This window comes from Suncus etruscus, chromosome 7 (genome assembly GCF_024139225.1).
Source record: "Suncus etruscus isolate mSunEtr1 chromosome 7, mSunEtr1.pri.cur, whole genome shotgun sequence".
NCBI classification, from domain to species: domain Eukaryota; kingdom Metazoa; phylum Chordata; class Mammalia; order Eulipotyphla; family Soricidae; genus Suncus; species Suncus etruscus.
Window position 1 is genome coordinate 9476593 of NC_064854.1, and position 14513 is coordinate 9491105.

General features: G+C 53.5%; 1 protein-coding gene across 10 annotated transcripts in view; it reads right to left on the reverse strand.

Annotated features, from left to right (window-relative positions):
* KCNQ2 (potassium voltage-gated channel subfamily Q member 2) overlaps positions 1-6688 on the reverse strand; it is a 36392-nt gene extending 29704 nt beyond the window's left edge. For 7 of the 10 annotated variants that reach the window (XM_049777128.1, XM_049777137.1, XM_049777132.1 and 4 more), the window contains exon 1: positions 6276-6688. In XM_049777128.1, coding sequence (XP_049633085.1) covers positions 6276-6571 — 296 coding nt within the window. In that variant the 5' untranslated portion in view covers positions 6572-6688. The remainder of the gene's footprint in view (positions 1-6275) is intronic. The other 3 variants (XM_049777136.1, XM_049777131.1, XM_049777130.1) reach the window with 1 other exon arrangement.
* Positions 6689-14513: the final 7825 nt, after the last annotated feature.

Below are 14513 nucleotides of genomic sequence, written 5' to 3' on the forward strand. Positions count from 1 at the left end.
AAAAAGAAAGGGGGCCGGAGAGATAGCATGGAGGTAAGGCATTTACCTTTCATGCAGAAGGTCATCGGTTCGAATCCCGGCGTCCCATATGGTCCCCCGTGCATGCCAGGAGCAATTTCTGAGCATGGAGCCAGGAAAAACCCCTGAGCACTGCCGGGTGTGACCCAAAAACCACAAAAAAAAAAAAAAAAAAAAAAACACAGAAAAGGAAAAATAAAGAAACACAGAGATGCCCAAACACCCACCTAAGTAGACTGAACTTTGGGCAACTCCTGGGTGTTCTTTTTTTTTTTTTTTTTTTTTTTTTTTTGGTTTTTGGGTCACACCTGGCAGTGCTCAGGGGTTATTCCTGGCTCCAGGCTCAGAAATTGCTCCTGGCAGGCACAGGGGACCATATGGGGCGCCGGGATTCGAACCGATGACCTCCTGCATGAAAGGCAAACGCCTTACCTCCATGCTATCTCTCCGGCCCCTGGGTGTTCTGAAGTAGCAGAGACACACTGAAGTCCGGCAGGAGCTTGAGCAGGAGTGAGTACCCCTCTACTCAAGGTTGGTGAAACTCCTGCTTGCAAAGCTGCACATGGCAGGGCTTGGGGAGCATGTAGAACCGAGAGGTAGGAAGGTCAATAGGCAAGCAGGCAATTCATCTACATCTGGGGTATAGGTCTTGGCTCACCATCTTCTCTGTGCAGGGGCCGGGGCCCACTGTCAAGTCGAGGTTGTGGTTCAGCACCACGGCCAGCTCCTGACACAATTTCAGCACCAAGGGCAGCTCCCGGGGAGATCCCAAAGTCCCCACCCACACCCTGAAAGTGTCAGCCACTCAGCGCCCAATGCCTTCCAGACTCAGTTCTGGGAGCAGAATGGCCCCCGCACCTCCACACTTGGAAAAATGCACCCACAAGAACCTGCTTCTCAAAACTTTTCACAAGTGCCCCCCAAATAGAACATCCTGGGAGAAACTTTATTTCTTTTTCTTTTCTATTTTTTTGGTTTTTGGTTTGGGGGCAGCAGCTTATGCTGCTCAGGGGCTACTCCTGGCTCTGCACTTGGAACTCATTCCTGGCAGGCTCAGGGAGACCCTATAGGATGCAGGGGATTGTTTGCCGTATGCAAGGCAGACAAACACCCTACCCGCTGTGCTATAGCTCTGCCCCCCCAACCGACCTTTTTTTTTTTCCCCACAAATACTTGAGATGTATTTTCCAAGTGTAACAGGAAAGCAAACTCCCGAGGGTTCTGAGTTAGGCCGGGACTGAAGCTCATGCAAGGATTGGCAGGGCCTAGGTGGCCCCACGCAGCCGCAAAGAACCACAGGAAGGCTGTGCACTCAGCTCCGTGCACCCAGGTGCCCCCAGTAGCTGGCCACAGAGGGGACTTGAGGTGCTGCGTCGCCAACTCCCACGAGGCTTTCTGGAACAAGCCCTGTTCTGTGCATTTACAAAATCACTCTTGAGTACTCCCCAAAATTAAAAATGAACTGTGTTCAAGCGAGGGAGCCAGCAGGAGCTCCCTGCATGTCCTGAGACAAGGTCATATCTGAGCTGGGGCCCTTCAGGCTGTACCTGTAAATGCAGCCAACAACTGGCTCTGCCCCATCCCCACAGGCTGCTGGGCGCCATGGGGGTCCTGGCCAAAAGGAGAGAAGCCACAGAATACTTCCAGTCCCTAAATCCGGGGGACCCCATCCTGGTACTACATCATCCCCACCTCTGAAACCAGGGAGTATTCCAATGTGAAGAGCTTGCAAGCTCCTTTCAGAGACTCACCAAAGGTGGGAACTAAAATCCATAAGCAGAATTCAGCGGCTTTCACCAGAGCTTGAGCTCACTCATACCCAGATGCTCAGAGAACCAAGGGGCCCTGTCATCCACACCTGGACTCAGAGGGTGCACACATATCCCCCACTGGGGACAGTGCACTACCTACTACAGAGATAGAAGCAGAGACAATTCTTTTTTTTTTTTTTTTTTTTTTTTGGTTTTCGGGCCACACCCGGTGACGCTCAGGGGTTACTCCTGGCTATGCGCTCAGAAGTCACTCCTGGCTTGGGGGACCATATGGGACACCGGGATATTGAACTGCGGTCCGTCCGAGGCTAGCGCTGGCAAGGCAGACACCTTACCTCTAGCGCCACCACGCCGGCCCCAGCAGAGACAATTCTAGAAGCACTTTTCTCCAGGGAGGCTCAGCTCAGATCTGGGATAAGCAGGTCCTGCCTCTGGGGACAGAGTCCAGCTCTGAGCCCAGCAGGTCCTGCCTCTGGGGACACTGAAGCTTCCCCAAGCATTCGATCTGCTGACCTCTACCTGTAAGTCCCAAGGCAACCTGAACCCATCAACAGGACCAGCTCAGGTGGGTTAGGGGGATTTAGTTACTCCCAGAAACACCCATGTTCCCATATGGCAAGAGCATTCAGGAGCTTCTGGGGTCTGCACTCAGTTAGTCTTTAGGGGTGCAGCTGCAGTGGGAGACACTTCCAGACAAAGACAGAAGCTACTGTATGAGAAGCTGCCAGAGGCAAAGCCCTGAGGCAAGGTCCCACCATGTTTCTCATCACATACAAATACAGCATCAGCCAACAACCAGGGGTCTCCCTGTAGTCTAATGGGCTACTGTTCCATCACCTCCTCTTCCATTTTCCTCCTCCTCTAACCCCATCTGATCATCCCCTGTTCCTCCTTCATCTCCTCCTCCATCTGCGCCTACTCCTCTATTTCCTCCTCTTCTAGCCCATCTCCTCCATACCCCCTCCTCCAACATGTCTTTCTCCTACATCCCCTCCTCTTCCATCAGCACCTCCTCCACATTTTCCTCTCCATCTCAATGTCTTCTTCCTCCATCTGCTCCTCTTTTTATCAACTCCAACCCCTTCTCCTCCTCCATCTTCTCTTCCTCCAGTTCCTCTTCCATCTCCTACTCCCCCATATCCTCCTCTGTAGTGGAAGCCTCACCCGAATCCTGGGGGGATTGGGGAATGTGGCTTTGGAAGCAATGCCAACACAGCAAATAATCCACACAACATTAGGGAGATAACACAGGTTTAAGGAACTATAAGATACCTGCAAGTAGGCAAAGGGTACCAGCAGGCAGACAGGCTAGCTGAGGGTCCATAATCAGAAGTTTCTGACTGTAAGTCTTTATTGGGAAAAGTAGGACCACCCCATGGAGGGGTGGACAGGTAGGGATAGGGGCCAATCGAGGGGTACTTCCTGCCCAGGTGAGACAAACACATGCAAAGAATTATCCTGCAGAGTAAAAGCTGATTACTCCAACACTCCTCCATCCACTCCTCCTTCATTTCCTCCTCCTCCTCCACATGCTCCTCTTCCTCCATCTCCTTGTCCATCCCTCTTCCTCTAAGCCCTCACAATCCAACTCCTCCTCTTCCATCTACTCCATCCACACACCTCCTCTGTCTCTTCCTCCAGATCCTTCTCCATTTCCTACTCCACGTCCTCTTGAGTGCACCCCTCCTCCTCCGAATGGTCCCACTTAATGTCCTTCATCCATTCTTCCTCTATTTCCTCAGCTATGCCCTCCGTGTACTCCTCCATGCTCTCCTCCTTTCTATTCTTCCTCCATTCCTCCTCCTCCATCCACTCCTCTTCCATCTCCTCTTCCTGCATCCAATCCTCTAATCAATTCTCCTCCTCCATCCACTCCCCTCATCTCCTTTCCATCCACTCCCCATCCCCTTCTCTTCCCTCTCCTCCATCCCCCATCTCCTCCTCATCCTCCTTCTACTCCTCCACCATCTTCTCTTCCTCCATCCCCTACTCCTCTCTCCCTTTCTCCTCCATTTCCTCTTTCTCCATGTCCTCCTCCTCTCTCCCCTCCTCCCTGCACTCCTTGTTCCTCCGTGATCTCCTACATTTCCTCCTCAGCTCTTCCTCCTCCATCTTCTTCTCCATCCACCCCTCCTCCTCTATGCCCTTCTCTGTCCCCTTCTCTATCTCCTCTCACATCTTCATCCACCTTTTCCCTTCATCCTTTCCCCCTCTATCCGCTCCTCCTCCTCCTCCTCTCCTTCCACCTCCTCCCTCTATCCGTTCCTCCTCTCCATCCCCTCCTCCATCTTCCATTCCCTCTTCCTCCATCTCCTCCTCCTCCTCCATGCTCTCTTCCTCCCTCCCTCCTCCTACATCCCCTCCTCCTCCTCCTCCTGCACCTGCTCTTCTTCCTCCATCCTTCTTCCTCCTCCAGGCAGAGGGTGATTCCTGGATGTGGGGCAGGGGAAACGTGAAGGCACTCCTGGTCCAGAGCAAGAGTTTGGCCCACAATCATTGCCTCCTCACAATTCCTTGAGCTCTGCTGGCCCCAGAGGCCACACTGGCCTGTCTGCAAGGGCAGCCTGCCTCTCCAGTCTCCACTCTCTCAAGATCACCTCTGGGCTGTGATGGCAGCAGCACCAACCTGAGGCAGCTTGGCACATGAGCTCCTGGGACTCATTCACTGTTGGAAGTATCCCCACATCACAGGCTGACCACGGGGGCCCCACCACACATCTCCTGGCCCTACAGCACAGGGTCACACCTGTCCCTCACACACCGGCATTGTGGGAGTTCCCATTTACACACAACCCCCACGCCAGCAGCCAGCCCCCACAAACTCCAGCACCTATTCTCCCGCCTCCCACTCCATTCTCCTATGGGAGGTGCTCCTTAAATCAAATCTGGATCCCCCAGCTGCCCTGTCCCTCAACTCCACAGTGGAGCTGATCTTCCAAGCCAGAGGCAAAAGGAGCCCAGCGATGCTGGGGGATAAAGTGGACATGGAGGGACTGTGCGGGAGTCCGTAAGGGTTGAGACCACAAATCAGGTCTCCCTGGAAACACCCCGCACGGCAGAGCCACCTTTTGGGGAATTTCCACAAGATTTTCCAATGCTTTGATCAATACCGCTGTTCCTTCCTGGGAGGAAGTGGGGATACAGAACTCCCGACCAGGACTACCACGGCTGTGGGAAAGCGGGGTGGGTGCCCTTCAAGACAAGCAGGTAGTGAGTGGGGCGGGCAGTGAGATGCTGCGTGGGCAGAGGTAGTCACAGTAGCACAAGCAGGGCACAGCTAAGCAGCTGGCATTCACTTCCAACCCCTAACAGCTGGTGAGTACCAGATTCCATGCCTCGGTTTCCCCTGGGTGAAGATGGGGAATTCACAGTCGGTGAAGAAGGTCCGAACCTGGCATGCAGCAGCTTGCAAGGTGAGGCACATTGAGCCCCCTGAGCTTTAGAAAGACCTCCACCTGCTGAGCCCCCAGTAGTGGCGCAGCACCCCAAAAAGATGGCCCCGGAGGTGCCTCATTGCTGCGCCCTCTGACCTCCCCCCTCCGCCACCAGCCTTCACTGGGTTGTGATGGATAGGGACTGGGGGGAAGTGCCAGCTGGGCTGCACCAAGACAGACTGCCCAACCTGGGGGCACAGGCAGAGCTGCTGCAGCAGGGCCCTGGGACACTCAGGTGGTCCCCCAGATGTGAGGGAAGAGCAGAGGCCTCAGGCAAGGGCGCTCTGCCTGATGTTCCCCAGGGGGATCCCTAGCCCTGCGGGAGAGGCAGAGGCTCCAGCAGGGGGGAATCTGCCCCGGGGGAATCCATAGGCCTCACTGAGAGAATCCCAGGCCCGATCAGCAGCCTTCACACTAGGTCAGAAGTGGCCATGGGGATCCCAGGCTGGGCTGGGGGGACCCAGAGCCTACATTCCCTGTCCCAGTGGTTACCCAGATCAGTCTGGGGGCAGGGGTGAAATGGGTCTGATGTCTCCCCAGTAAGCAGACAGGAAGAGCCAGGGTGTTCGGCTGCCACTTGGGGACCTCGCGGAGGCTCTGGGCTGAGGACAGAGTTGGGAACCCCCAGGAACTGAGAGTCTGGGTCCCACAGAGACCTCCCAACCCAGCCTCTTCCCTACAAAATGGCCGAGTGGGGACCAGCAGAGGAGCGAGGGCAAGGATGGATGGAGAAGATGGATAAATGAGGTACTGCTGAAGCACCATCGCCACATACACCCCCCCAGCAGCAACCCGGGAAGGGAGGCCCCTGGAAATGTGGGGGGGTCTTGAACAGAGTCTGGGCGGCCCTGGGGCCAGGCAGGCTGGAGATGGGGTGCATGGGGACGGCTGTTTGGACACCCCCCAAGCCCGCAGCCCGCAGCTCCCAGATGAAGGCGAAACGCAACGCTGGGGAATGAAAGACTGTGGATGGAGTGCGCCGGGGGTCCCCACCGCCGCCCGCACCCGACTCCCTCGGGGGCCCTTTGTTCCGTGCGGGGCTGCCACTCACACGTAGGCGTGGTAGATGAAGGCCCAGCCGCGGGGCCGCTCCAGCACGTTGTAGAGGAAATTCTGCAGCCTGCGGTACACGGCGTTGCGTTTGGGGGCCTTCCCCGCGCCCGCACCCCCGGCCCGCGGCTTGCTGAGGATGCTGCCCCGCTTGGGCGCCTCGGAGCCGGCGATGAGCAGCGCGCCGTCCCGGGTGGAGTCGGCCGCGCTGGGGTCCAGCCCCACGAAGCCCACCTTGAGCTTCTTCTCCCCGCCCGGGCCGGGGTACACGCCGCCGTTGCGCGACTTCTGCACCATGGTGGTGTCGGGGCGCGGGGCGCGGGGTGCGGGTGGATCAGCGCGGGCGGCTCAGCGCGGGCCCCAGGCCTGGAACCCGGAGCCGGAGCCGGAGCCGCATGGCTCAGGCAGTGGCAGCTCCGCGCTCCAGTCCCCGGTTGCGCGCGGGGACGCTGCGGGCCCCGCGCTCCGCCCGCCGCCTCGGCCCGCCCCCCATTAACCCTTCTGGCACCGCTCACGGGCCACTCCCCGAGGGGACCCCTGCGCCCTCCCAGTCCTCTCGGGGGTCCTGGGCTGGGCCCCAAGGGCGCAATGTCCGGCCCCTCTTTGGATCCGCCACGCGAAGCGCGCGCGCGCGCGCAGGGCCCCTGGGACTTGGCCTGATCGCGCAGACCCACCCTGCGCGTCTCTGCTGGGTGCTTTGGGGGGGCTGGAAAAGGGGCCCGTTGCAGGCTGACCTCTGATGGAAGCTGCTGCAAAGATGAGGCCTCACCTCCTCTGACCCTCTCCTTTGCTCTCTGCACCCCAGAAAGGCCCGAGGAAGGCAGGAATGGGGAACACCAGGGCCTGAGGCCAAGACAAAAGGCCCACCCGGGTTTTCAGGGAGATAGAAAAGTCAAAGGACCTCGAAACTCTCAGACATGCTACATGCGTAGGTGTCCACATGTGCTCACACACGAACACACGGGCATATTTATACACATCCCCGAACCCACACCAGCACACACTTGCCAACGTGTGTTCATACGTGTACCCACAGAGGTGGTCTCTCTGAAGCCAGCCAGCTCACCTGGCTGCCGCCTTGCATGGCTGACTGGAGCTAGGTCCTTTCAAAGATGGACACCTCACTGCCTCACCTCCTCATCCCTGACCTTCTCATCACCTCACCTCCTCACCATCACCTCCTCACGGCCTCATTGCCTCACCTCCTCACCTCACTGACTACTACCTCTCACCACTTCACTGACTCAACTCCTCCTTTCCTTGTTACCCCTCACCTCACTTCCTTCCCACCTCACCACCTCTCCCTTCGCCTCCTTCCCACTTTACCTTCTCACCTCTTCGCTGTCTTACTTCCTCACCACCTGATCGATGACCTCACTGCCTCACATACTCACCTATTTATTCCTTCACCATCTCACCCCCTCACCTCTTCAGTTTTCCACGACTCAAAACAGCATCTCCTCAACTCTACCTCCTAATGCCTCACCTCCTCTTCATTTTTATCACTTCATCGCCTCACCACCTCATCATCTCATCACCTCATTTCCTCACTCCTCACCTCCTCACTTCCTTATCCCTCACCTCACTATCTCATCTTCTCACTCCTAACCCCTCGCCTCCTCATCCACCTCACCATCTCACTTCCTCACCCCTCACCTTTCACCACCTTACCTCCTCATCCCACCTCATCTTCTCACCCCTCACTACCTCACCACCCTACCTCCCTACCACCTCCCGGGTTCCTGAAAACTGCCCACCTTGGCACTGGCAGCTGAGTGGGCCTGGAGCTGGCCAGCTGGTCTCTGACTTGAAAGAACCGTGTGGCACAGGCCCAGGTGGATGAGGCCTAGGTGAGGACACACACTGGCCCTGTCATCGAGCTATGCCATTAGCTGTGGCCACCAGCACTAGATAGTGACCCCAAAAGATGCCCACACTCAGCCAGCCTAGCTACCGGGCCAGCTGGGACTAGAATAGGTCAATTTAGGGGTAAGTTGTGGGTATCTGTTAGTATTTAGAGGCTTTCATAATATTTCTCTTTGGTATATGTTTCCCTGTCTGCTTTCCCACCTACAACCTTTCAGGTAGGGGACACTTTTTATTTAGATCTGAATAATAAGAGTTTAGCTGGGGGGATGGAGTTCTTTTGCAGCTGGCTAGCGTGTTCTGAAGCGCTTTGTACTGTTTCAGCTGATTTTTCTTTTGTTTCATTTTGGATCCATTCCATCGAATTTTTGGTTAACCTATTGTGTGAGTGAGTATGGTAGCCACCATTCTGTCAATTCTATGTTTGTCTCTTTTGTTACTTGTTTGTCTGTTTTGTATATTTTATATATATTTCCTTTTTCTTTTTTTTTTCTTATTTGTTTTTTTGGGAGGCACACCCAGTGACACTCAGGGGTTACTTAAGGTTATGCACTCAGAAATGGCTCCTGGCTTGGAGGACCATATGGGATGCCGGGGGATCAAACCACTGTCCATTCTAGGCTAGCACGTGCAAGGAAGATGCCTTACCATTTACACCACCACTCTGGCCCCTATAGTTCCTTTTTCTTAATTTTCTCTTCCGTGATTTAGTCTTCCTTTCAGCTCTTTTCTTCTCTCCTCCTAGTCCTTAACCTTCCTTTTTCAGAAACTCCTCCCTCTCCTCAAATCATCTCCTCCATAGTCAGCTACAAGCTTCCTGATTTTGGTCTATGGAAGAGATCCTCGGCTTTGGGAGTTTCGCTTCCTGTGACAGTTATGAGCCACTTATCTGGACTCCTCAAGTTTCCACGGACAGATTTCTCAGATTTCCAGATCCTTCATCGTTTCAGATCTGTATTGGACTCTGAAGGACATTCACCTTTTGTATTTTTCTTCTGAGTGTATTTCTTGGATTTATATTTGATGCCAGTCTATTTTTGTCTATTGCAATTATGGTTCTCCCCCATTTGAGGTGTTACTTATAGAAATTTTCTCTGTATTACATTTTGGTTGTTGCTTCTAACAACTGTAGGTTAGTGGTTTTGTTGTACTGTTGTTATTATCCCTAATGATGTTCCTTGCATGCAGGGTTTTTGCTTGGGTGCATCATAAAGAAAAAAATTGTAGGTTCAAAAGGAGTTTTTATCCATTTTGGGTGGAACCTCAAGTTATTTATCTACACAGGTAGGTTCCCAGTCTGAAACATTTTGTTTTGGTTTTTGACTTTAGCTCCCATCACTAAGTCATCTGTAGTGCTCCCCCATATTTTTTTCATCACTTTTGGATCTTTCATGGACTTCTCCTTGAACTCTACATATGGAAGAACTTGGATTAAACCCAGACACCTATTGGTCTTACATTGCAGAAATCTCCCCAGTGATCTTGGGGGTGTGCCTACCATCTCCCAAGTAGGGACTCAAATCAGCGCCCCCAAAAATGGGTTTCTTGCCATCCTGGGCATGAATTGAAAATAAACTTCATCTCACCTGCCTGACAGCCTTTCCATCACCTCTTCAAAGGATCTTGATTTCGAATTACAATTGTACTTTTCGATTACTTCGTGAGATCTCCACAACCTATACTAGGTCTTTCATCATTGAATTCCGGCTATGTCACTTGATCTTCTATGGAAGACCTTATTTTGAATTTTCATCTTGTACGTCGTGTATCGTGGAACTATCATCTCTGAAGCTTATAGCTGATTCCTTGACTCATGTTTCTGGTTATGGACACCCTGTTTTTAGGCTTAGAAGTTTTTCTTTACATCTTCCCGGTGATGTGCCTATGCAAACTGTTGCTCTTTGTTAGCTTAGGTTTTCCCTTGTACTTATAGGGTACATTACTTATTTACCAAGTTGTATTATATTTTTTATACTAAAAAGGGGGGAATTGTTCATATTTAGAGGCTTTCATAATTTTCTCTTTGGTATATATTTTCCTGTCTGCTTTCCCACCTACAACCTTTCAGATAGGGGGCGCTGTTTATATCTGAATAAATAAATAAGAGCTTAGCTGGGGAGATGGAGTTCTTTTGCAACTGGCTAGCATGCTCTAGAGTTTTGGAGCAGCTGGCAGCTGGAAAAGGATTTGGTATCCTACCTTCCTGCCTCTTCTTACCTTCCTGTCTCTGTGGATTATTTACTGTGGATTTATACAACCAGAATAGCTTTCCCTGACCAGGGTAACAGGGGAATGAGAAGTGCCTTTCCTCCTTGGAAGCTCTGTGGGAATCCAACCCCAACCAATCTCCTAGAAAATGTGATGTTACAGGTATCCCCCCAACTTCCTGTTTATCCCACCTGACTGGTCAGACCAACCCACACCTGGGAGGGGTCTAAGGTTTGGAATAAAAGTGTTAGGGGAGTGGAGCAATAGCACAGCAGTAGGGCATCTGCCTTGCATGCAGCCGATCTAGGACGGACGTTGGTTCAATACCCAGTGTCCCATATGGTTCCCCGAGCCAGGAGTGATTTCTGAGCATATAGCCAGGAGTAACCCCTGAGTGTCACAGGGTGTGGCCCAAAAAGCAAAAAAAAAAAAAAAAAGTGTTGGTTGGGGGGGGATGGGGAGGCAGAAAAGGGAGCAAGGGATCATGGAGGGCAGCAGGAAAGAGGTTGCTTAGCTTAGAAACCATGTAAAGAAATGCACATGGCAGTTAGGACCATGTCATAAAACTGGCTGTCTCCTGAAACTTCTTCTGACTGCTTGTGAATCTCTCCTCCATTATCCTGCAACCTTCAGACCTGCCAGTCAAGGAGGTACAGGCACCATGCCTAGAAAGGCCTCACACCAACACTAGGACTTTATCTTTTATATTATTAAACAACAACTGGTGGCCTGTAAGGGGACAGGACCCAAGAAGATTACAATGATGGTGAGTGTTTTGATCCTCTGATGGTTAGTCATGGCTTTCTTCCCCCCCCCCACTCATTTTTTGTTTGTTTGTTTTTTTGGGCCACACCAATTGATGCTCAAGGGTTACTCCTGGTTATGCGCTCAGAAATCGCTCCTGGCTTGGGGGACCATATGGGACGCTGGGGGATCGAACAGCGGTCCATTCTAGGTCAGACATGTGCAAAGCAAATGCCTTACCACTGCTCCACTGCTTTGGTCCCAGTCATGACTTTCTTAAACTGGACTGAAAATGAAGAGCCCAAAATGTTGAAGCACGTGGCCCCTGATCTGAACATGGGGGAGACCTATTCAGACAGGAGAGCAGGTAGTGAAGCAGAGAGAGCTGAAAGTTTGGAGCAACCCCCACCATAGGACTCTATATTTTTGGGAAGGCCACACCCATTTGATGCTCAGGGGTTACTCCTGGCTATGCGCTCAGAAGTCGATCCTGGCTTGGGGTACCACATGGGACACACCGGAGATGGAACTGCAGTCCATCCTAGGCTAGTGCTTGCAAGGCAGACGCCTTATCTCTAGCACCACCTCTCTGGCCCCAGGTCTCTATATTTTATATTTTTACAACAGTAAGTGACCTGTTCTGCAAGGGACAAAGCTGTTATCGGTCAAGGTCAGGGATACCCTGAGCCCAGCTGAGCAAACACGGCCATGTCAGCAGCTGGAGCCCCTGCAGGCGCAGTGGATGGAGCTGAGCCCTGAGGCTGAGAGGGATCTGGCTGCTCCCTGGCCCCAAAAAATGAAATGCAGAGGGCTGGAACGATAGAGCAGCAGGGAGGGCACTCAGGGGTTATTCCTGGTTTTTTGCTCAGAAATAGCTTCTGGCAGGCTCAGGGAACCATATGGGATGCTGGAATTTGAACCACAGACCTGCATGCAAGACAAACGCCTTACCTCCATGCTATCTCTCCGGCCCCACAGTAGTAATTTCTGAGCAGAGCCAGAAGTAACCCCTGAACACCAAAAAACTGGGAAGATATATCCCCCACAAAAAAGACTGGGAAGGTATATCCTGTAACAGCTAGAGGGACCATGGGGTAATAGACGGACCCTCTCTCTCTCTGGAACCTGACCTGGACAGAGCAGAAGCTATGGATGCTGGAGGCCAATGATCCCTTTAGGAACTGATGTGGTTTGCTCCGCTGTGATGACCCTTTATCAGGGCCTGTGTCTTCTGGTCCCCAGGACTACCTTCTAGTCAGAGTGGACTTGCCCTTGACAGCAATAGGGACCTTCTCTGATGTCTGATGGTGCTGGGCATCTGTGGGGGTCATACACCTGCCCAGTGCAAGGTGTGAACACTGTCATTCCGGAACATCACCAGAGACTATCCCTGACCCCCACCATCCACTTCCGGCTACTGGACAGCCACAGCCTGGACCTTCTCACTGGCCCCTACCTTGATGCCCACTGTGCCCTGCATGGGCTCTCCCCAGGCTTGGCCCATCAGGGATGCTCTTTGTGTGGCCAATGGTGTTTGGGGGCCCAGAACTGAGCACTGACACGAGCTAGATAGACCATCCTTCCCCCATTGTGTGGCCCCATGTCTCTGCTCCTCCTAGCAGGGCTGACACAGGATGGAAGACAGAGGAGAAAGCTGGTCGCCCTAATGCTGGCCAACCCAGACAGTGGGGACAACGAGCTTTTCACAGCCGCTGTCCCCCTCCTGTAACCCGACTAACACATTTCTGTGTGAGTGTTCTGGGGGGGCAGGGTCTGAAGAGTGGGGAGTTCTTCTCAGTCCCCACTGAAAGCCTAAAGTTCTTTCCTAGCCACTGCAGAAGCTGCTGAATCTATCAGTAGACCAGAGCTTGCTGTGTCAGGAACTCAGCAAACTCGGGGAAGTGGAGGCAGCCGTGTCCCCATCATGGAGCCAGCTTAGACCCTGAGGCGGCTGCTCCGGAACTTGGGCAGCAGGAAGTGCCTCCCCACGCATTCCCACAGTGGGTCCCTGCCGGCTCCTCAGAGTATCAGCTATGTTTATCCAGCTCAGGGCAGTACCTTGGAGCAGGGAGGCATCGATTTTCCTCCAGGCCCTCCGCGGGAGTCAATACAAATTGAATTTATGGTGTTTTAAAAGGGGCTGGAGTCGGCTCTCCATGAGCTCCCAGCCCGCGAAGCAGCAGATCACACAAGGACGAGGGAGGAGGACACCACCAGAGAACAAACAGCACTCAGGGGACCCCCTGAGTGATGATGGGTCTAAATCCAAGTTTGGTGGTCGGACTGACGTGTCCTGTCCTGGGGCACGAGAGCATTGGGGCAGGTGGCAGAGGACACCCCAGGACCAGTGTGGCAACCAGAAGGGTTTCATCTCTTATATGCATCCTCATGTCCATGTGAGTCTACTGGTCCCCAATTCCATCCCAGCTGGTTCCTTCCCACGTCCATGCCTGACCCTGCAATGACCAAGCACCCACAGACATTTGAAACCCTGTAACTCAGCAGACAGGAGCCAAGGGAGAGTGTGTCCCACAGGCAAGATGGTGCCCTCCCTGCAGCTCTGAGTCTTTGCTGCTTCATGTGCCCAGCAGGGAGATTTGGTGGCCTGCGTGAGGAACTGGAGCTCAGCCAGGCAGTGGTTCCAGCAGGGGGCAGCTGTGGGATATGTAGGCGCAGGAGTGGGGCCTGCAGAAGTGCAGACGGGCACCTCGCCAGCAGGGCGGTCAGCCGCCTGCCCACACACCAGCCTCTGGCCCTGGCTGCCTGCCACTGCCCACCCAGGCTCATGGAGAACCGTACTTGCTGGCTGACTGCCCAGAAGGAAACAGAGAGATCAGGGTTGTCCTGTCCTGCCCCTCCACACATATGGTCACCAGAAGGACTGGCTGGATTCTCTGCCCACCCAACCAGAGACACTCTGGCCATTCTGGGACCAGAGTCAGGATGAGTGGCCAGTTTCTGGGACCCTTCACCACCATCAGCTGTGTCATGGCCAGCAGGGATAGGAAGCATGTCCCTCCCTCTAAGCTATGTAACCTTGGGTAGGTCAGGTGGCCTTGCTGAGAGGGCCGGGCACATAGCAGCTCAGAGGGTCACCCCTCAGCCTGGGAGTGAACTCCTCCTCAGGAGGGAGCAGACAATTCCCACCCTTTCCCATGATGCTGCTCAGACCAGCGAACAAACACACAGCGAAGCAGGTGACCATGACCATGGGCCATCTTTGGGTACGTTTAGCTGTGTCTCTGCACATCTGTGTTCCTGATCTCTGCACCAAGAGCCATCGGGCAGGTAGCACTGCAGTCAGCTGCATGTGAATTAAGAGAGTGGCCCCAGGTAGCTCACCGACTGGACATCAGAACTTCTGCAGAGAAAACAGACAGTAGATATAAATTATTGGGACTCCAGCCTTCTCTTCTTGACA